At 38.9% G+C, this 23,044-nt stretch overlaps 1 protein-coding gene across 12 annotated transcripts in view; it reads right to left on the minus strand.

The window, feature by feature from the left end:
• LOC105466845 (vesicle transport through interaction with t-SNAREs 1A) overlaps window positions 1–23,044 on the minus strand; it is a 378,345-nt gene that overhangs the window by 350,833 nt on the left and 4,468 nt on the right. For all 12 annotated transcript variants that reach the window (XR_978492.3, XR_011607635.1, XR_011607633.1 and 9 more), the window contains exons 2-3: window positions 14,114–14,172; window positions 10,078–10,188 (exon numbers count right to left, since the gene is read on the minus strand). Coding sequence is in view for 7 of the 12 variants with exons in the window: in XM_011715989.3 (XP_011714291.1) it covers window positions 10,078–10,188; window positions 14,114–14,172 (170 nt within the window). In the remaining 5 variants the exon portion in view is untranslated. The remainder of the gene's footprint in view (window positions 1–10,077; window positions 10,189–14,113; window positions 14,173–23,044) is intronic.

Here is a 23,044-nt window from a genome sequence, read left to right on the forward strand (position 1 = left end):
GGAGGGCAGGGTGATACACAAGCACACATCAGCTCCCAGAAGGCAATGACAACAGGTAACGATAGATTTTTGGCAAATTCTCTGCCTGCTGGGTCCCTTTCCTGTGCTGGCCTTTGAAACTAACGGGAGCTCTGTGAGAAGACTGACCAAGGTCAAGGCCAGGAATAAGAATCCTATAGACAATGAAGGGCAACTGCATGATGATTTTCTAACAGTTTCACCTAGCAGAGCCTTAGGAACGGAGAACCAACTTTTTAAGAAAATGAATGCAGGCCAGGCCTGTAATCCCAGCACTCTGGGAGGCCGAGGCGGGAGGATCACTTGAGCCCAGAAGTTGGAGACGAGCCTGGGTGACATAGGGAGACCCTGTCTCTACAAAAAGATTTAAAAAATAGCCAGCTGTGGTGGCTCGCACCAGTAGTCCCAGCTACTCTAGAGGATGAGGTGAGAAGATCACTTGAGCCTAGGAGGTCAAGGCTACTATGATCTGTGATTGCACCACTGCACTCTAGCCTGGGTGACAGAACAAGCCCCTGTCTTAAAAAAAAAAAAGAAAAAAAAAGAATGAAGAAAAGAAAATGAATTCAAAAAAGGAAAATAATGGGCAGGCACATAACATATAAATAGAGTAGTACTTTCTCTCTTAAAGGTCATAGTCATATCCAAATAACTAAAAGAAATACTCTTCGGTTTCTGATTAAGAAATGTTAAGTATGTAAAATGGATTTGGGGTAAGGCCAGAATCTGAGAACCATGCACATTTGCCAGCATTACTAACATTAAATGTATCTTCCATGGAAGAGTATCTTAGAAAAAGGAATCTCAGTTGTATTTAATTCTAGAGTCTATAAAATCCCCACAGTCATAAACAACAGTATATTTCTTATATAATTGTTTGTGGATTAAATGAGTAATGCATGTAAAGTACTTAGTCCTGGTTTGCCTATGATTTTTATTTTTAAAGTCACATTCTAACACAGAGAAAATATGGAGAAAGAACAAAAGTGATCTGATGAGCCACAATAAAAATGTAGTTCCAGGCATATTTTATTAAGAGCCATAAAACTGTTAATACCCTTTCACTTGGTCATCTGCCTTCTGAGAAACGATCCTAATTAAATAATCGTGTTCAAGTATGTCCACTGCGGGCACAATAAATGATAGAGGAGGTAAATGGAAATATAGTAAGATTCAAAAAAAGGTTAGCTAACATCATTCAAGGAATATTATACACCCATTAAAATGATCAAGAATTTACAAAAATGGAAAATACTAATGTTACAATCTTTGATTTTAAAAAAATGTGGGATGGGTGTGGTGGCCCACACCTGTAATCCTAGCACTCTGGGAGGCTAAGGTGGGTGGATCATGAGGTCAAGAGATCACGACCATCCTGGCCAACATGGTGAAACCCCGTCTCTACTAAAAATACAAAAATTAGCTGGACATGGTGGCGCGCACCTATAGTCCCAGCTACTCAGGAGGCTGAGGCAGGAGAATCGCTCAAACCCAGGAGGCGGAGGTTGCAATGAGCTGAGATCATGCCACTGCACTCCAGCCTGGCAACAGAGCGAGACTCTGTCTCAAAAAAGTAATGTGGATCAAATGACCTCATTGTTATGTAAAATGAAACAATAAATTATGCAAGGGAGAAGGGGAGAGAAGATTGGAAAAAACAAACCAAAATAAAAAATATGGTTCTTTGGGGGTAACAGGGCTACTGGTGATTTTTTTTTCTTTTTTACTCTTCTTTATTTTCAGAATATTCTATAATGACCAGGTATTATATTTACACAGAATCAAACAACAAATGTAATTTTTTAAAATATCAGGCGTAACACAGTAAAGAAAACTTTCTTTTCTGAGGTAGTTCTGTCTAGCCTTTCACATTTCTTTTTAGAATGCACTTACGGTCCTGTAAGAAGGATCAGCTGATGCTACGGTTACCACATATTACCACTGAGACTACCCAAACCTCTAAAACATGTTTTCATGGTTTTCCATAGCTTCCACAGAAATAGAAGTAAAATATCCCAGGAAGTTGTAAGTACAGAAAAGATAAAATGTAAACAGAAGCATACGTTCTTGACCTTTCAACAAAAATCAAAATTTAAATTCACCTTTCTCATTTGAACTTCTTTAGTCTATCTCGGGTTAAAAAAAAAAAAAAAAAAGAATATGGGTACTGGCTTTACTCATAAACTCAGATACTCAAGTTGTCCATTCACCTATGAAAAGAGAGAGTACAGGTAGTATCAGTAAAAGCTTCAAGCTGTTCCACAACATCCTTTGAACCCTGACCTAAGGGACCAACTCCAATAGTCTGCAGGTAGTTGGATTTCTAGGACCATTCAGCCTCACTGCTGAGACTGTCAATAGAAGTGCCATTCTCTGATGTAGACAGCTCTGCACTAGGAGCTGGTCTAACAATCACATCACATAGCCTGCCAAACAGGAAAAGGCAGCATTCGGGCACCACTGACCTGGGATAGAAGTGAACTTGAGACTGGGGCTAAAAAGCTCTCTTTTTAACATTCATTACGATCTAATCATTCACCCCAAATCCTTCTGCGTATGTCTTAAAGGAAGTTCAGCTTTGTTACAAGAAAAAAGAAATATGCAACTATATAAATCAACCACAAGATGGTGCTAGCATCATAGCACAATATCAGAGAAGTGAAAAAGCATTCAACACACCATGTCCTCATAACCTTTGGAACCTTAGACTGGCACACCACTTACTTGTTTCTTTCTTTTTCTATTTACTGAGACTTGGTCAAACATTTTATACAATTTTGGGGGGTTTTTGTTTGTATAAGTTTAGGGTTTTAAAGTTTGCTTTGATTTTCTTAAGAAGCAAACAGTAATCTTAAACTTGAAAAAATCCTTAACTACATTTTTTTCCCTCTTGGCTGGTTCATTTTTCTGGAACATTCTGACATGAGAAGGCCCTAGCTAACCTCATACCAATGTTGAAGGAAGAAATTACAAGAACAGCTTACAGGAATTCTAATTTTTAAAAAAAAAAAGTTGTTTTCAAATACCTAAACAGACTATTAAATTTTTGAGGAAACTCGAAGGCAGGCAGGTTGTAAAGGATTATGAAGGGAACAGTAAAATGGGTGCTTAGTTACTGGATTCTGATTCTGGTTCCAGAAAGCAGTGTTACTTTAGAGTAAGTCATTTGGTCTCCTTGGTCCTCCATTTCTTCATCTAAAAATAAGGTGATTAGGTTTGACCTCTTCTGAACTTAATATTACTAACTTCCTTTGAGGCTACACAACAAGCCAAAAATGAACAATACAGGCTGTAAGAAAAGAAAAAATCAAGAAGAATGAAATTAGGTAAGTGAACAGAATAATCAGGAATGGTAACAGTATAAATGGGCATGTAAGTATGACCACTAACTTTCCTTAACACCCTCCCACACACACGATGCTGACTGCAAACTACCGCATGAATTTTAAAATCCTTTAAACAGGTATTTAGTCAGTTACAAATTATATTCTATGATAAGCCACTATAATGAAGAAAACCAAAATATGCCACCCCAAAATATACTTCTTTGGCATATTTTTAAGATGGCTATTCAGGGGGCTACAAACACAAGAATGGCTCTGAAAAGCTGGAGATACGCATTTGTAGAGGAAATCAATATTAGTGAAGTAAACAGCAAATGCAAAACAGGCTTTCTCTGAGCGCCCCCACCCTGACCCCTATCGGCTTTACCCAGATCTTGGAAAGATGAACTCACAGGAAAAGGAGACTGAAAGTCTGACGCTCTTTGATTTTATTTTATTTTATTTTTTGAGGCTGAGTCTTGTTCTGTTGCCCAGGCTGGAGTTTAGTGGCACGATCTCAGCTTACTGCAACCTCCACCTCCCCGGTTCAAGGGAGGCCTCGGCCTCCTGAGTAGCTGGGATTACAAGTGTGCGCCACCATGCCCGGCTAATTTTTGTAATTTTAGTAGGGATGGGGTTTCACCATGTTGGCCAGGCTGGTATGTGAACATTGGTATGCGAACTCCTGACCTCAAGTGATCTGCCCGCCTCAGTCTCCGAAAGTGCTGGGATTACAGGCGTCAGCCACTGTGCCCAGCACTTTTAAAGGTAACAGAGAAAGCTTTACCACAGGTTCTCATCCATTCTTCTGGGGGGCTGCTGCCTGCGAGGCTCCATCAAGCAGAGCCAAGACAACCGTTGCTTGCCTTCCTCCCCTCTTGCTCTGATAACCTGTTCCCACACTCCAAACCTCTATGCTTTTCTGCACAGTATAAAAACTTCAGTTATCTGGCCCTACTTTGAGTCTCATACTTTGTGTGTGGCCCCTGTACTTATGCACACAATACATTTTGTTTGGTTTTTCCCATTAATCTGTTTAGTGTCAATTCATTTTAGCATACTTCGACTTGACCCTTGAGTAGGAAAAGTTTCAACTTTCCTACAGTAAAGAGCAGACTATTACTTTTCATTCTCTGATATATAAAATTATCTGTTGAGGAATTAAGAAACATTAAATCTACACTGAAGTTTCATTTCCTGCCATGGTGGAGGAATTGGTACAAGACAAACCCTCCTGTTCTAAACAACTGTGAACATGGACAAAATGCACGAATCACTTGTTTTCCAAAGTTGGACAACAAGCAATGGAGGAGTGTAATTCCTCAAAGAAGAAAAACATGTGCAATGAGCCCCGCATGGCTCTCAGCCTGGAGGCACTTTCCCGATTGCAGCACATGGAGGGGGAGCCCACAGGGAGTGCAGCAAGTCACTGAACTTAGGAGGCAGACACTGGTTAGGACTGCTGGGATGCATCATCAAACATAGCCGGGTAATGGTGAGAGGCAGCCACAAAGAGAAGGAGCTCCAGAAATCGAGAAAGTGGTCCCCTAAGTCTCTGGCTGAAAATGAACTTGCATATGTAGAGGACGAGACCCCACGAGGTCTCACCCCGAGAATAGGTACTGGGGAGTAATGGATTGAATGGATGTTTTAGAGGTTGCCCAGGGCAGAGAGATGGAATTCCAAACAAACGTAGGGGAGAGAGCACTTACTAAACACTCCAGTCATTCAGAAGGAACCCAAGAAAGGCCACACCATAAAAGTAGGGCTACTCTAAATGTGTCCTAACAAAGTCGAACCATAAACTCTGAAAGGACCAATCTGATTTGCCGGTAAATTATCTAACTGCCTGAATAAAGCCTCACATTCTCTAAAGCATGCATTGTCAACAGGAGCAATATCATGTCCACAGAGGCAAAAATTAGTTCTTGGGAGTATGATGAATCTGAAGACATTACAAAGATGTGTGGCCCTCGAAGGAGCCATAGTACATAAGAGATGTACAGATACAGAATATCTGTGGTATTAAAATTTCATGGGGGAAGGAGTGGGATGATTACGAAAAACATGTCTAAAAAGTATCCTTAGAGAAGTGATAATGAAAAAAAAGGTTGAGATATACTGTTCTAAAAAATAGTAATAAAATATAGGCTTTATAACAATATAGAGGTCATAACAGCAAGTATAATAAAACTATTAGCCATGTGAAGAAGCAATGGTACAGGTCAGAATACCTAGAAATTGACCTGGATTTTATTCAGCAGACAATGAGGACTCTGGGATTTTGTGTAATGGCATGACATATACAGATCAGTGTATTCGAAAGATAATTATGGAGTATGTAGAGGGTTTTGAATGACACAAGAACAGAATTAGGAAATCATACTACAATTATACAGATAGAGAAACCATGAAGGCTTCCAGTAGTAGAGATATTTAGGTGGTAGATCTGCTAATTCTCAATGACGCAGTGGATGTACAAGCTTGAAAAATTAACGATAACTCTGAAGTAACCAGTACTTGTTGAATCTGACTGTGTTTAAAAGACTCTGGGATAAATGGTAAGAAATATAAACCCGGAGCTACCAAGAGGTCTGGGCTACAAATACCAGTCGGTATAGACGCAGCCATGGAAGGAACAGGAAAGATGATAACACAGAGAGGAGGTTATGGGAGGAAGTAGTGAGGAAGCCTGAAGGATCCAGGCATCCAAAGGGTAAGCAGAGGAGAACGACGGGCTGGGGAAAGAAAGCAAGTGGACAAATGAGTCAAAGAAAACAGTATTGAGTTGTCCTCTGCCCCTCCCTATGGGCATAAACGCTCCCTCAAAGTCTTGCTATTACAAGGGGAACAGGAGAATGGCTTCAACTGCAATAAACACAGAGCTGAAGAACCATCTCTGCTAGTCTTTCTTGAAATTCAATATTTCTAGGTATGGTATGTCAGCATACAAAAGCTATCAAGTATCTTTAAATAGATATTCTCCATTCATTTAAAAAAAGGATTAAATCTATAAAAGAAATAATAATTAAAACAAGGGAGTTATGTCAATATTTTCTACACTCTATTCAAATATATCATGTGAGGTGGTGTGGTAAAATGAAGAAAGCTGTAAAAGAGGAGTCAAAGGACCATTCACTTCTCAAAGTCCTCCGGTGACTTTTCATCAACCCAGAATAAAAGCCAAGGTCTTTACCACAGCCTACAATGCCGTCACAGATCCTTCCTCTGCTTCCTCTGCAACCACACGTTTCTTCCTCTCTCACTTAAACCTCAGAGAACACCCGAGCAAAAATGGCCACAATCACCCTGCTGGTCACTCTCTATTCATTTATTCACTTTAGTTTATGTAATGTATCTCTACCTGAAATTATACTATGTATGTATTTGTTTGTTGTCTTCCCCACTAGACTTTTCCCCTGCTGTAATTTAAACTATATGACGAGAACTTTATCTTGTTCACCACTGCTGCATTCTAGCACCAAGGACAGTGGCTGACACACCATAGTACTCAAGAAACTCTCATTGAATGAAACTATAATTAATCTAAGCTTCTTTGTTCTATCATGTGTAAATGAGGATAGTAATCCATATCTGCTCTATTCTTCACACAATGAAATGAAATAATGTATGTTAAAGTAATTTAAAAACTGTAAATCACTATTCAATAGAAGTAGAGGTGGTGAAAGATGTTTCCTAACATGGTAGAAGAAAGCTGTGGTAGCAAATATACATATAAATACATGAATTGTTAATGATAGTCTATATCAAGCTAGTCCAACCCATGGCCAGCAGGCTGCAGGCAGCCCAGGATGGCTTTTTGTGGCCCAACACAAATTCACAAACTTTCTTAAAACATTATGAGGTTTTTTGCGATTTTTTTTTTTGTTAGTTCATCAGCTATCATCAGTGTTAGGATATTTTATGTGTAGCCCAAGACAATTCTTCTTCCAATGTGGCCCAGGTAAGCTAAAAAATTGGACATCCCTGGCCTAGAGAATAAATTTTTAGTTTCATAGTTGTTGGTTCCATTTTTTTTATGATAGAAAATATAGCCCGAAGGGAACACTTATCCAAGTATACAATTTCCAGATACCTAAAGGACTTCACCCAGTACTGTACTCTTTGGGAAACAAGAAAGACTAAAGATTGGGTTAGCTGACTTACAAACCATAGAAATAATTTAACTTCTGAAAAAAAAAAAATTAAGAATAAAAGATTAAAACTGACCTAAACATTACAAACTGAATTGTGTCTCATAAATTCCTATGTTGAAGTCCTGATTCCCACACTGAGAATGTGAGTGTCTCTGGAGATAGGGTCTTCAAAGAGGTGATTACATTAAAATGATGTCATTCGTGTGGGCCTTAATTCAATAGGACTGATGTCTTACATGAGGAAACTGGGACATGGAAACGTGCAGATGGAAGACATATGAAGACATGGGGAGAAGCCACCTAAAGATCAAGGAGAGAGGCCTCGAAAGGAACCATACCTGCCAACACCTTGAACTCCAACTTCCAGTTTCCAGAATTGTGAGAAAACAAATTCCTGTTGTTTAAGCCACCCAGTCTGTGGTACTTTGTTGTCGCAGCCCTAGCAAATTCATATCCTTTGTTTTTCTAGAACCCATAAGAAAAATCTTCAGAAAAGAGTTCCATTAAAAAAAAAAAAGTTCCCAAAAAAGTTTGTTTCATTTTTTAAGCAAGTTAAAATAATCTTTATAAACATGTTATTATGCTTTCATCATTTATACTGAAACTTTAACTTCAGTTAGAATTTTCTCAGTATATATCTGAGTTGTTCTTAATCCAATTTTCTCACTATATTTCATATTTTTACTGAGAAAAACTAGCCTTTCACAAAGCAGTTGGAGAAAATTTTACATAGTACAGAGCACAGACTTAGGCATATACATTTATTTTATCAATTTGGGCTCATCATGAGTTTTAATTTGTCTTTTTTTAATTAATAGGAGCACAGTCTAAAAGGTATCAGAGTTATTGATGTGATCCACCTCAACTTCTCAGGACAACAGCCACTCAAACACAAACCAAGCATGCATAACTGCAAATCACCCTATTTTCAGACTCTGGGAGGGATTTCTACCAGGTCCATTGATGTTGGTCTTACAGTGGAAAAGTATACGGTAGCCTAGAAGGTGTAACCTCCAAAAAGCAAAACACCTAAGGCAAGAACTGAGGCGGAAAGATCCTTACACATTCTTGACTTTCCTTGTGAATTTGGGCCCCAGATTCAGAAATACAGCTGATTCATCACCCAACACACGACTTTTGTTGCTCATAGTTAAGAGTCAGATCTTTCCTCCCCTGTATCTTTCTTTTTTTAAATGTGAGTCATATGAAATTTCATTAAGTTGCTGAAAACCTAATTTCCTGTGCCAGCCTATAAGAACTGTTAGTTGTTATTGTGTTAACTTCTTTGTCCTTTTATCATTGGCGGGGTTTTAAAAATATTTTTTATCTATATCTTTTTATTTTTAATTGCAGTAAAGTCACATAACATAAAATTGACCATCTTAACCATTTTTAAGTGTATGGTTCAGTGGTGTTAAATACATTCACATTGTTGAGTAACCAAACTCCAGAACTTTTTGTAAGTTTCAGTCTGGCAAAACTGAAAAACTCTTTGCCCATGAAACAACTCTCCATTTCTCCCTGCCCTCAAGTCCCTGGTAACTACCATTCTACTTTCTGTTTCTATGAATCTGACTACTCTAGATACCTCTTATCAGTGGAATTATGTAGTATTTGTCTTTGTGAGTGACTTATTTCACACAGCATAATGTTCTCGCGGTTCATTCAAGTTGTTGCATGTGTCAGAATTTCCTTTCTTTTTTAAGGCTGAATAATGTTCCATTGTATGGATATACCACATTTTGTTTATCCATTTATTTAACAATGGATGCTTAGGTTGCTTCCACCTCTCTGCTATTGTGAAAATGCTGCTAAGAGTATGGATGTGCAAATCTCTCTCCGAGACTCTGCTTTCAATTTTTTTTTGGACATACACTCAGGAGTGGAATTACTCAGCTGTATCTTTTCTACTCCTATTAATGTCTAATTACTAACAACTTTAACATTATGTCTTTACATTTATATTCTTAAATTTGCTATAAAGCAGATAAAGTTGAAAGCCAGATATATAGGAAGACACAGCTAAATATTCTCATGGGCAATTAATATAAAGGATCACAAATAAATTATCAATTAAAAGTGGTTTCTTTTGTCTTTTGGGGGAAGGGTATAATATATCCTATTAAGAATCTAATAAAGGCTATGGAGTTTATCCCAGCAAAGAATACACATGGAAACATGCATCCAAAAATACAGATATGCTTTCAGGAGATTATGAGCCCCTGAAGTCCAGGAGCTTCAAATGTACAGGCTGCATCTTAAAGGCTCCACACCCTGAAAGGCCAGAAACTGAGTTTCAACATTTTAATAAATGCTAAGTACCAGTAAATACCATTCACACTCAAAGGGCCACATGACTTGGATCTATTTGTGAGTCATTAATCCAATATACCTTAAATTCCACCATTAGCTCTCTCTAGAATCATTTTTTAGATCCCTAACTCATAAAGAATGAAAGCTGTTACTTGTCTTCTACACGAGCCCAAAAGACTGTGCATTTAATGCTGACTGAGGCATGAGAAGGAAACAATAAAAAAAAAAAGAAAAGAAAATATGACAAAGGGTCGAATTTGACTCACAAAATCTGTTTCGAGTTTTCCCATTTCTTGTTTGTAGCTTCTCATTCTGTTGCTGTACATCCCTCGACTTTGGGGTGGTATCTCTCGGACTTCCAAATCCATCTGTTCAAGCTAGAAGGAGGAGAGAAAAATTTGATTTAAACCACATTGTTACTCCTATTTGAACAAATGTTTACGGCTGAAAGGATCTAATTCCAGTTCCTCATTTTTGTAGTTGAGGAACCAGGCTCAGGGTGCTGAATGATCAAATAACACTGAAACTACTTTTACTCTTAATTTTTGTTTAGTTCAGCAACTCTGAGTACTTGCCAAGTGACACACATTGTGCTCAAGTACATGCTTTGTTAAAACATACACATTTGGCCAAGCACAGTGGCTCACGCCCGTCATCCTAACACTTTGGGAGGCCAAGGCGGGTGGATCACTTGAGGTCAGGAGTTTGAGACCAGCTTGGGCAACATGGCAAAACCCCGTCTCTGCTAAAAATACCAAATTAGCTGGGCGTGGTGGTGGGCACCTGTAATCCTAGCTGCTCAGAAGGCTGAGGCAGGAGAATAGCTTGAACCTGGGAGGCAGAGGTTGCAGTGAGCTGAGATTGCACCACTGCACTCATTCCAGCCTGGGTGAGACAGCAAGACTCCATCTCAAAAATAAAATAAAATAAAATAAAAACTAAAATAAAATAAACAAATTAACCCAAACATTCTTAATAATTTGACTTCAATATACTTGGAATAGCCCATCATTCAATCTAACCAGGTTTTGTCTTCTGACCATTAACCTCCACAACTATGGGAAGATAAAGTAAGCTATTCTTTCCCATGGGTAATCCGTGAAACAAGCCAAGCCTTATTTGGTGACCTGTATTCTGGCAGGTGTTTTCTAATTAGGAAAATCACATACCAACCAACATGTGATCTTTACCTTCATCCTAACTCCCAATACTTTATAACCACATTGATATGGCATTAAATGGATACAGTAATATGCTAAATTACATATAGCTCAGTGAAATCACAGCAAGGTGCTTTTTTTTTTTTTTAAACAACCTGCTATCAGATAACACTTTGGATACAACACAGAAGAGTTTAATTGGCAGCAATGCAGAAATACTATAATGGTTTAGGCCTAGGCTTTGAAGCCAGACTCTTACGTTCACGTCATAGGCTCTACTACTTATTAGTCATGGAATCTTGAACAGGTTTCTTAATGTCTCTGTGCCTTATTTTTCCCACTTATAAAATAGTATCTTTTTCACAGAGCAGTTGTGAAAATTAAATGAGGCAATTCCTATAAGGTACTTAGAACAGTGTCTCTTACTTGACAATTGCTAGATTAAAATTAACTCTAGTAATGATGATTGCAAGTGATGAAGAACATACAGCAAGCACTATACAAGATAGCAGAAGTGGCTTACTTGTAGTTGCCATTAAAAAATAAAAACCAGGCCGGGCGCAGTGGTTCACGCCTGTAATCCCAGCACTTTGGGAGGTCAAGGCAGGTAGATCACCTGAGGTCAGGAGTTCGGGACCAGCCTGACCAACAAGGTGAAATCCCATCTCTACTAAAAATACAAAAATCAGCTGGCTGTGGTGGCAGGTGCCTGTAGTACCAGCTACTCGAGATGCTGAGACAGGAGAATTGCTTGAACCCGGGAGGTGGAGGTTGCAGTGAGCTGAGATTGCGTCACTGCACTCCAGCCTGAGCAATGGAGCGAGACTCTATGTCAAAAAAAAAAAAGAAAAGAAAAACCAGTAACAACAACAAATTGGCCCAGGCCATGTCTGATAAAATCACATGTAGTTTACCTTTTAAAGCTTTCTAATAAGTTCCTTCCAGAACCCTATCAGTTTATCACTAATAAAACCTGTATTCAGGGTTAGCGACTAAATAACTATAGTAGCATACAGATAAACCAGACAACCACCTTTCAATTAATAGGCCTCAATTTATTATAAAGAAAAAAGATAATTTTAATTAGCCTTGATTTAAACAAGGATAGTTTAAATGATTATGTCTCAATATAAATGAGAAGCACCAATAAATAAAATCATTACTTAGCAAGACAATTATTTAAAACAACTCTCTGAAATAATCGATTATTTAGTTCTAACAAGGTAAACAGGATCATCCGGAAAAATAACTGCAAAAATACATGCATGCCAAAATCTGAGACTTAAGTATGTTTTTGTTGAACATATTTTACATGGATACTAAAAACTAAATTAAAAGTAAGAAAGAAAAAGGAAACACACAACAGGCACTTAAAATAAAAGCAAGAATGAGGCTAATGTGCACTTGTTCCATGTTATCACGGCATTTATGTGGCCAATGCAGAGTGGGAGAAAAGATCATTGCAAGATGTTTAGTGTCCAAGAGACTAATACAAACCAGATGTTCAGGAGAAACAAAATTAATCCCAATAGTCAAATCAAAAAAGTTTTTCTCCCAAGGTCCTCATCAAAAGGGCAGTATGGGCTGGGCAAAGTGGCTCACACCTGTAATCCCAAAACTTTGGGAGGCCAAGGTGGATGGATCATCTGCGGTCAGGAGTTCAAGACCAGCCTGACTAACATGGTGAAACCCCGTATCTACCAAAAATACAAAATTAGCCGGGCGTGGTGGTGCATGTCTGTAATCCCAGCACTTTGGGAGACCGAGGTGGGCAGATCACTTGAGGCCAGGAGTTCAAGACCAGCCTGGTCAACATGACAAAACCCCCTCTCTACAAACAAACAAGCAAAATTAGCCAAGTGTGGTGTTGCTCGCCTGTAATCCCAGATACTTGGAGCACTGAGGCATGAGAATCGCTTGAGCCCAGGAGGCAGAGGTTGCAGTGAGCCGAGATTGTACCACTGTACTCCAGCCTGGGAGACAGAGTGAGACTCTGTATCAAAAATAAAATAAAGAAGAAAAGCAACACACTCATATAGGGACACAATGCATAGTAACAAGTGAGTCATGCTTGTAGTAGTTGGCTTTTAAAATCCCAAATTAAGACACAATACTTTTAGTCCTTTTTTGCTCCATGTTTTACTAATTTATTTATATAAAAAAGTAGTAGATGAGCCAGAGCTCTGGGTTTAGCAAACTAGGAGCAAATATTTACTCTATGACTTAACAAGATTTGGGACCTCCAATAGGTTACTTCATCTTTCTAAGTCTCAGTCTCCCTATCCATAAAATAGGAGTAGTAACAGTGTTGAGAATCACTTGGCCAAGGTTCTCTCATGCTCTCCTACATGTCTTGCCTGGTATGCCAAGAATACAAGGTCCTGAGCACTCTGTCTGAGCCATTTTTCAGGATTGTGTTTGCAGGGAGCTCAGGGAGAGGAAATAATGTGTCCCCCTGGGACAAACAACAGCCTTGCTTATAGGCTGCTAGAAAGTGGCACATTTTCTAGGCTCTCATTCCATTCCTCTAGGGCATTCTAATGCTGTTGTAAGCCTGCCTGCAACATCTAGGCCTGCCTGCATCACCACTGTGGGAATTCAAACTCAGGAACTGATGCAACCAGCCTGAAACACTGGCAACTGCTTTTGTTGTGGATAATGAAAATCTTTTGTATCTGACCTAGGAATCTCATGTCTTCTCTAGTCATCTATGAAACTGTAGCAAGCTCATCTGAGAGCTTGCAAATAGGAGAAAATATCAGACCCTTTATCATTTTTGACAAGTAATATTGTCTCACATGGTTATTGAGAAAATTAAATATTATAAAGCAAGTAGTATTTTTAATCCAGTGTCTGGTATCCAGTATGCTTTTATCCAGCATTAGCTATTTACAGCTGTTATGAAACGTATTATGATGGAATAAAAATTAGAGACAGATATTTAATGAATCACCTATACTAAGAAGAATAAAATCCCAAGAAGCTATTAAAATATCTTCAATTTAAAAACTGACAAATTCTGAATTATAAAATGCCAATCAGCAATGCTTCACATTTCCACAATGTATAAAACAGGCTAGAGGAAGGCATTAGCTGAAATGGCTCTGGCTGTGTGTTAAAATACATTACTGTCTGTACATACCAGTTCTTTTGCTTCTTCAAGCTGTTTCTCCACATTTGCAACCATCTGTTTCTTTTCATCTGAAATAAACAATAATACCAAGAAATTGCTAAAGATATGAATAAATTTAATATTTTAAAACTTCAATGTTTATATGCCTTTCTCTTTTCTGGCCAATCAGATTACAGAACATAAGGCAAAAGAGCATATCATTCTTTGGTGGGTTCGAAACCACTTCAAGCCACTGATTCAAGGCTATCTAGAAATATATAATCCGATAGAGTACCTAAGTATTAAGAGATACCATTTTTAAGAGAGACACATTTTTAAGAGAGACTAAAAATTATGTTGCCCTTTAGGAGAGACTAAGTTAACAAGAGCAGATTTGTGCTGGCCTGAGGAATCTGTGAAGTCACAACTTTAATAAATTGGGAATAACTGATTTGTTAATACAATTTAAAAGTCATATACAAAAACATTGCCTAAAACTGGGCAAAAACAATCCTTTAAAAATTGTACTTTCAGTAGCATGGAGAATCATGATTCTCCATGGAATAAATATTTGAAGTTAGGACTACTGATTCCAAACTGAAAGCTACTATCTCACTCAGTGGTTATGGGATCCTGGGCAAGAAATTTTTCTCTCTTTTTTTTGAGACTCAGTCTGTACTCTCTAAAATGGAAAAAAAATATATCTATCTACTAGATTACTTTTAGCTCCAATAAGCTTGATGCAAGTGACATCACTTTAATATTATAAAGTGCTAAGTCTCTGTATGTGGTTTATTTTTCTAATACAATCAAGTTATAACCCAACTGTAATTCCCTTCTCTAGGAGAGAGATGTCCTGGCAGACAATTTCAGAAAGCTTTCCCATACCCTCATTCCAACCAGTCAGCCTATTTGTTCACATACCCTAGTTAAGTTTCATGCAAACCAAATGTATTGAACATCTCTAGTTTTTGTCTGCCTGCATCCTTCTCTTCTCAGGCAACAGCCCCTACTCTCTTCAAAGGCCCCCTTCCTCACCAAGCAGGACAATGAAAATGCTATCTCCATAAAGACTCTGCTTCTTCAGTCACAGTGAGTGACTTGGCAAATGACAGGCATCTAATCCTAGCTGGGCTAATCTTAGTAACTCAATCCTTTGGCCACATCCATCTGGGGGTTGGGTGGTGGGATAGGCATATATGAACCAGGGAGAAGAATCAAAGTTCTAGAGCAAGGGGAAAGTCTTTTCCTCTCTCCTGGTAATGAGAAAATGAACCTAGAAGCTGCTGGTATCCGTTGGTCTAGCTCCAAGAAGAAAGCAAGCAAGCAGTGGCTGAAAATAAATCCTGCATTTAAAATGAAACACAACTGAGAGACAAAGAGAGAGAGAGATAGTTCCTGGCTTGAAATAACTGAAACGGCTTGACTTTATAAAAGCTTGACTTTACCATAGTTTGGTTGCTTGAGCCAAGAACTTTGTTGTTCTTTGTTTAAAACTGGGTTTATGTCACACAGGAGCCTAATGAGATTGACTAACACAACAGACTAGAAAAGTCATGAAGCTTGAAATGGGCACAACACCTACCAGCTGACCAGCCTTCAGAAGGACAACCAATCCTAAGTGGGAAAGCTTTAGTAGAAATTATTATTTCACTGGCCAGGTGCAGTGGCTCACACCTGTAATCTCAGCACTTTGGGAGGCTGAGGCGGGTGGATCACGAGGTCAGAAGTTTGAGACCAGACTGGCCAACATAGTGAAATCCCGTCTCTACTAAAAATACAAAAAATTAGCTGGGTGTAGTGGCGGGCACCTGTAATCCCAACTACTTGGGAGGCTGAGACAGGAAAACTGCTTGAACCCAGGAGGTGGAGGTTGCAGTGAGCCGAGATTGCGCCACTGGACTCCAGTCCGGGCGACAGTACGGGACTGTATCTCAAAAAAAAAAAAAAAAAAAAAATTATTTCACCAAGACAATGATTAGATTATTAGTAGATTCTGCTAATCCTAACCCTTTCCCTTTGTTATCCCCAAACTATAGAGGGGAAACAGTTGTCACATAAGGTGTTTCATGTGTACTCACAATATTTCTCCCTAAGAAAAATATGCGTTTGGGATTAGAATTCCACTTAATTTTCCCTCCTTGAAAAGTTAAATCTACACATGGCCAGATTAAATATTTAATAGATGATCCCAAATTTATTTGCTTCTGGGACATTTCAATCCTTTCAGTATCTTCACACAGTTACAGTTAGAATAGCACTATATTTTTGTAATAGAGAAAAATATAAAAAAAGACAGGCCTGTCTTGGATCAAAAGTGAGATGGTGTATTTACACATCAGGAGGAACATCCTATTCTCTTTAATGTATTCAGTTGATAGGAAAGTCCATGCCATGGACCTCCAGGACTAATAAGCATCAGTTTTTCTCATTAGCAAAACAAAACAAAGAAAGAAGCCTCCCTTGACCTGTATTCCCCTTTGCTAATATTCCTCTCCTTTCATCACCAGCCAATTTTCTTGAAAGCAAGGGTACAGACTCTGTTTCCCTTCCTCATCTTCCCCTCCACTTCCTGTAAACTAACTACTGCCCCCACCATTCCACTGAAATTACTCTTACTACATTAATAACCCTTCCTTTGCCCAAACTAATACACATTCTTAGGTCCTGTTTTTATTTCATCTTGTGGCTTCTTACACTTTGCTCCTCCCGTCCTATAACTTTCTCCTCTACTGGCTCCCATGGCACCCTGATCTGGTAATTCTCCCGAACGCTCACTCCTGTCTCACGGTCCTCTGCTAGGCACTGTATTTTTCAGGCCATCTTTTAACCACTGATGTGTCTTGGAGTTCAGTCCTTGCCTTTCTTATGACCATCATCTATGTCTCTGGGCAATTTCATCCATTTTAAAACTATCATATTATGTATTTATGATCCTAAATCTTTATCTCTAACACTGATATATTTCCAGGCCTTCAATCCTTTAATCTCCAATGCTTATGCCCATCTCCACCAGGCCCACCTGGCAAACCTCTATGCAAAACTCTCTTCAGAAATCATCACTTCTTTGAAGGCAACCCAACATAAGAGTTAATCACTCTCTTGTACATAAAATACGTATAACTCTTATGTCATCCTAATGATTTATCCCTCACATGAACAACCTTTCAGCTTAGCAGGGCTCTGGGAAGACAAGAGCCATGTCTTAATCATCTTTATAGCCCTACACTATAATGAACTTGGCATATACAATCAGTTTTCAAAAAATGAAGGTAAGTTAAATAAATAATGCAGAACAGAGCAAGAATTTGCAAAAGAAGCTATGCTACTAACCGCCTTGGTTTCCCTGCCCCCTCTCCCATTTAATCTTCCTAAAATTTCGCTTTGATGGATCAGTTGAGCTTAGCAGTTAAGATCCTCGACATTCCAGAGCCAAGCATCCTTTCCAACTTTATTTCCAACTACAAGCTTTCTCGTATGCAGTCTACAGACAGACTGTTCATTGCCACCCAAACAAATCTTGTTTTTTCTTCTCTAAATCTTTGTTAAGCTACCATTTAGGGTTCTTTGGCTGAATGCGACAGAAGTGATTCTGGCTAAACTAAGCCAAAAAAGAGAATTTGTTAGAATAATGTGGGGTGGCTCACAGAATCAATGGACAAAAATGAGCCACCCAGTTTGGGAAAGACAGTATCAGGAGTAGCTCAGGGTACCAAGGGAATAGGAACATACAATCCCTGCTAAAGAAAAGTCTTGAGCAGCTCTATTCTCTTTCCTTGGTTCATCCTGATCAAATTCCTGGCAAAAAGTCTATGAATGTCCTTGCTTGGGTAATATGTTCATCTCTTGACCTGCAGAGGGCAGGGCAGTCTGTCAGTTCTATTAAGACTGGAATAACGGGGTTTAAGTAGTTCCTCAATAGGAAATTGAGTAGATAGAATGAAAGCTGCTGGGTGTAACAGATGCCCCCTGCATCCATGTATGGCAACGTCTTATAATATAGTCTTTCCTGTTTCTGTCTGTCCAAACCCCACCTATCCTTCTGGGCAAGCTCCTGAGACATAACCTCATCTCCTTTGAATTCCTAGAGTTCTTTGCTTGGCTCTAGGGGGTCTAACGGTCATTAAAAATAAGGTTCTGCAGTTTCCTCTTTATTTATTTATTTTTTTTTTTTGAGATGGACTCTCGCTTTGTCGCCCAGCCTGGAGTGCAGTGGTGCAATCTTGGCTCACTGCAACCTCCGCCTCCCAGGTTCAAGTGGTTCTCCTGCTGCAGCCTCCCGAGTAGCTAGGACTACAGGCATGCACCACTACACACAGTTGATTTTTGTATTATTAGTAGAACGAGGTTTCACCATGTTGGTCAGGCTCGTCTTAAACTCCTGACCTCCAGTGATCCACCTGCCTCGGCCTCCCAAAGTGCTGGGATTACAGGTGTGAGCCACCGCGCCCGGCCTGCAGTTTCCTCTTCAGGCTCATCTCTGGCTCCTTGAAGGCAGAGACTACTCTTGACAAATTGTGTCCAATCTCTGTATTTAGCATAGAGAGCTGTACACGGTAGGGGCCATTAAGTGCTTACAGAATGAATAATTCAGTCTTAGCAGCCGCAACATACTTATTAGTCACAGAGAAACTGAGGGGAAAAGACTGGGGCAAATCTTCCCATATGAATGACAAATTTTCCTTTACAAAAAAAATAATTAAATTGGGACAGAGGTGGAATTAACACAACTAGATCTTTTTTTTTTTTTTTTTCATAAAATTCATTTCGTGATGGTGCTGTCAGAAACAATGATGGAACTGAGACATTCTTTGATTGGTCCTTATAGTGTTCCTCATGTTTTTAAGAAAATAAATCTTAAAAGTGATGATTTAGGGGTAAAGTATGAAGAAGGAAGGGAGGGAGGGAGGGAGGGAGGGAGGGGGGAGGGAGGGGGGAGGGAGGGAGGGAGGAAGGAAGGAAGGAAGGAAGGGAGGAAGGAAGGAAACAAAGGAAGGAGAGAAGGAGGGAGGGAGAAAAAGAAGGAAGGAAGGAGGGAGGGAGGGAGGGAGGGAAAGAACGAAGGAAGGAAGGAAGGAAGGGAGGAAGGGAGGAAGGGAGGAAGGGAGGAAGGGGGAAGGAGGGAAGGAGGGAAGGAGGGAAGGAAGGAGGGGAGGGGAGGGGAAGGGACTGAACTACATGACCTTGGCAATACCTACCAACACTAAGTTTTGGTAAACTGGCAACATTTACATGTGATTCCCAAAAGAGATTCATTCTGCCCACCACAAATGACATCTCCTTTCAAATAACATGTTCCTAGGATTCAGACCTTTGTAACTAAGGGCTATCATTAATGTACATGGTGCTCTGTGTTTAATATTGTTAGAGTCAATCCTTAAAACAACCTTTTTGAGGTACTATTACTATTCCTTTCTCAAGCCATTAAATAAGATCAGAGATGTTAAATTATTCCTGAAAGTTCAACAACTAATAAACAGCAGAGTTGGAACTCTAATGGGGTGGGTCTGTTGTCCTGAACTGAGCTCTTAACTGCTATATGTATTATATAAAATGTACTATTTAATATATAAACAAAGTCTCCCACTGTTTTTCTTTTCTTTCTTTCTTTTTTTTTTTTTTTGCCTATAAGCTTGATAAGTGCCGATGTACATACACATAAGTCTTAGCATAGTATGTACAATCTTTTCTTTCCTACTCAATATATTTTTAATTAGTTCTTTTTTTTTCTTTTAGAGACAGGGTCTTGCTCTGTCACCCAGGCTGGAGTACAGTAGCATGATCACGGCTCACTGTAACCTTAAACTCCTGGGTTCAAGGGGTCCTCCCATCTCAGCCTCCTGAGTAGCTGGGATGACAGGTGCATGCCACTATGCCCAGCTAGTTTTAAATTCAATTTTATTTTGCAGAGATGGGTTTCACTATGTTGCCCAGGCTGATCTTGAGCTCCTGGGCTCAAGTGATCCTCTCACCTTGGCCTCTCATTTCCTAGTCAATATTAACAGAAGTGCTTAGTGACCATATACACACAAGTCTTTGCATAGTATAATTATTTCTTGATATTTACAGAAGTGCTTAATCAGCACAGAACAACCTCATTAAAGTGAAAGTGTTAAGGCTCACTTGAATTCAGTTACTTGTACCTGTCTTTGTGCAATGTAGATATGTTAAAATAAAACTAGCAGCAGCAATTATGTATGTACTGAGAAATGTGGAGTCAAACCACTAAGAGAGGAACAGATAATTTTTAAATGGGTATATTACTGATGCTACCCTGTGTAACATGGTATAGAATGGTCAGTTTTGAAATAAAGCAATTCTAGAATGATCCATCTGATAATGCATTAACGTTGGAGATACTAGCATGAACTTGTGTTTAACATACTATATATACAAATGATTACATATGCAAATGCTTGTAGATATGTTCATATACATGGTTTAGTAAATACATGTGTATTTCCTTGCTCTGTCAGCTGAGAGGTACCAGAAGCAACAACACCCCAGGAGTAATGCGCACACCTAGTGTCCAGATCTTGGTTTCTAATACCCTTCTTTAATTAAAGGAAACAGGATTCCTCAGAGAAAGGGCTGATTCCAGCACTGAAACAGGAAATAGAGAAAATGATCCTGGAGTATCTTATACTATCAGAAAATAATAAAGTCTTTAAAAAAAAGGAAAGAAAAAAGCCAAAATGATAGGGGTGATAAATGATAAAGGACACAGAAGCCAAATGAAAAAAAGGCTCCCAATGGTCAAAGCTAAAACAATTTGAGCAACACGAAAATAAAGTAGTATTGGAATATAACACAAAGGATAAAATAGATATCTATGAGCCCATACTAATGTAAATGACTGAATAAGTAAATAAATGAATAGATAAATCTCTCTTACATAAAAAGAATTACAAATAATTTATGTAATTACTTGGCTTCAAGGAGGTAGAGCGTAACTCTCCACTCCTTAAGTATAGGCTATGCATATATGATTTTCTTCCAAATAGTATGGAAAAGGGAGGGAAATATTAACTTTAAGTGGAAAAACCTGGCAAACACTACCTCAGCCAGGTGATAAAGGTTAACGTCAGTAGTGGTAAGTCATGTTGACAGCATGTATCTTGATACGTGGTGAAAATGATGCTTTACCTCTGTGGTCCTCCTCCCCCAAACCCAGAACTCCAATCTAATCATGAGAAAAACATTGAGCAAATCCCAGTTGAGGGATCCTTCTAGGAAATATCTGACCAGTACTCCTCTGAACTGTAAAGTCATCAGAAACAAGGACAGTTTGGGAAACTGTCATAGCCATGAGGGGCCTAAAAAGCCATGAGCACTAAATGTTTCATGGTATCCCGGATTGGATCCTGGAATAGTCAAAGGACATTAGGTAAAAAGCAACAAACAAAACAAAACAAAATCTGAATCAAGCATGACCTTTAGTTAATAATAATGCATCAATATGGGCTCACTAGCTGTAACAAACATACCATATTAACATGATGTTAATCGCAGAAAAAACTGGGCATGGAGTATATGGGATTCTCTGTACTATCTTTGTGATTTTTATGCAAATTTCAGACTGTTCTAAAATAAAAAATTTATTTAAAAAAAAAAAAAAACCGAAGCCATTACTTAGGTTGACTAAATTGACCAAATATACATATAGACAACATACAGATAAATATATAGATCTATAGATGCATACACACACACTTGTTTATATGAATGTATATTATTCAAAGATGAATACAACTCCGTAAATGCTTAATTTTTTTTTTTTTTTTTTTTTTTTTTTTTTTTTTTTTTTTTTTTTTGAGACAGAGTCTCACTGTGTCACCAGGCTGGAGTGCAGTGGCGCAATCTTGGCTCACTGCAACCTCTGACTCCCTGGTTCAAGTAATTTTCCTGCCTCAGCCTCCTGAGTAGCTGGGGTTACAGGCACGCGCCACCACGCCCAGCTAATTTTTGTATTTCTAGTAGAGACAGGTTTCTCCATGTTGGCCAGGATGGTCTCGATCTCCTGAGCTCATGATCTGCCTGCCTTGGCCTCCCAAAGTGCTGAGATTACAGGTGTGAGCCACCATGCCCAGCCCTAAATGCTTAAATTTTTTGAGACATAACTGGGCCATCAGTAACCACTAAAGACTATCTTCCCTGTACGCTCAATTGAAAAAGTTGGACCTTGCCCAGTAGCTCACAAAGCTGATTTTGAGGTAGCCTGAATCCTAACAAGGAAGAAACTATTGTAGCAGTGAATTCCCGAATTAGGACTGGAACCATCCCTTCAACTGTAACCCTCTAGAGCAACAGAAATAGAAGGCAAGTCACACATGTGATTTTAAATGTCCTTGTAGCAGCATTTTGTAAAGTTTTTCAAAATAAAAAACTTCAAAGTTAAGAGAAACAAGTAAAAGTAAAAAACGTTAAAGTTAAGAGAAACAAGTGAAACATGTGAAATTAATAATTTTTTAGTTTTAATACTATGTAACCGCATATATCTAAAATGTTATCATTTCACAATGTAGCAACAGCCACATTTCAGGTGCTCAATAGCTACATGTAGATATTACAGCTCTAGAGCCAAATATATTTTAAGCAAACCACAGTATATCATGAACAAAAGCCAACTTTTCTGAATTATTTCACTGCAACCACCTTGTAAAGTCAAGAGAGAATCACAGAAGTGTGTTTATGCCTTCATCCACATGTGGCTAAGTCTAGATCGTCTAGACAATCCTCCAGGGCTTGGCACAACTAATCCACTAGACTCAGGTATTTCCTTCCGGAAAGGACACCTGCCTTGTCCGACTCCATTTTCACTTCTCTCCTCTGACTGCCCCCGCTGGGATCCTGAGTTCAAAGCCCACTTCCAAATTCATATCTAAAATGCCCTAATCACTTATCTCCTTTCAAATGTGTTCATCAAGAGAAACTGACCTAATTCTAGTCTAGGGACAGAAA

Source organism: Macaca nemestrina, chromosome 9, assembly GCF_043159975.1.
Source record: "Macaca nemestrina isolate mMacNem1 chromosome 9, mMacNem.hap1, whole genome shotgun sequence".
NCBI lineage: Eukaryota > Metazoa > Chordata > Mammalia > Primates > Cercopithecidae > Macaca > Macaca nemestrina.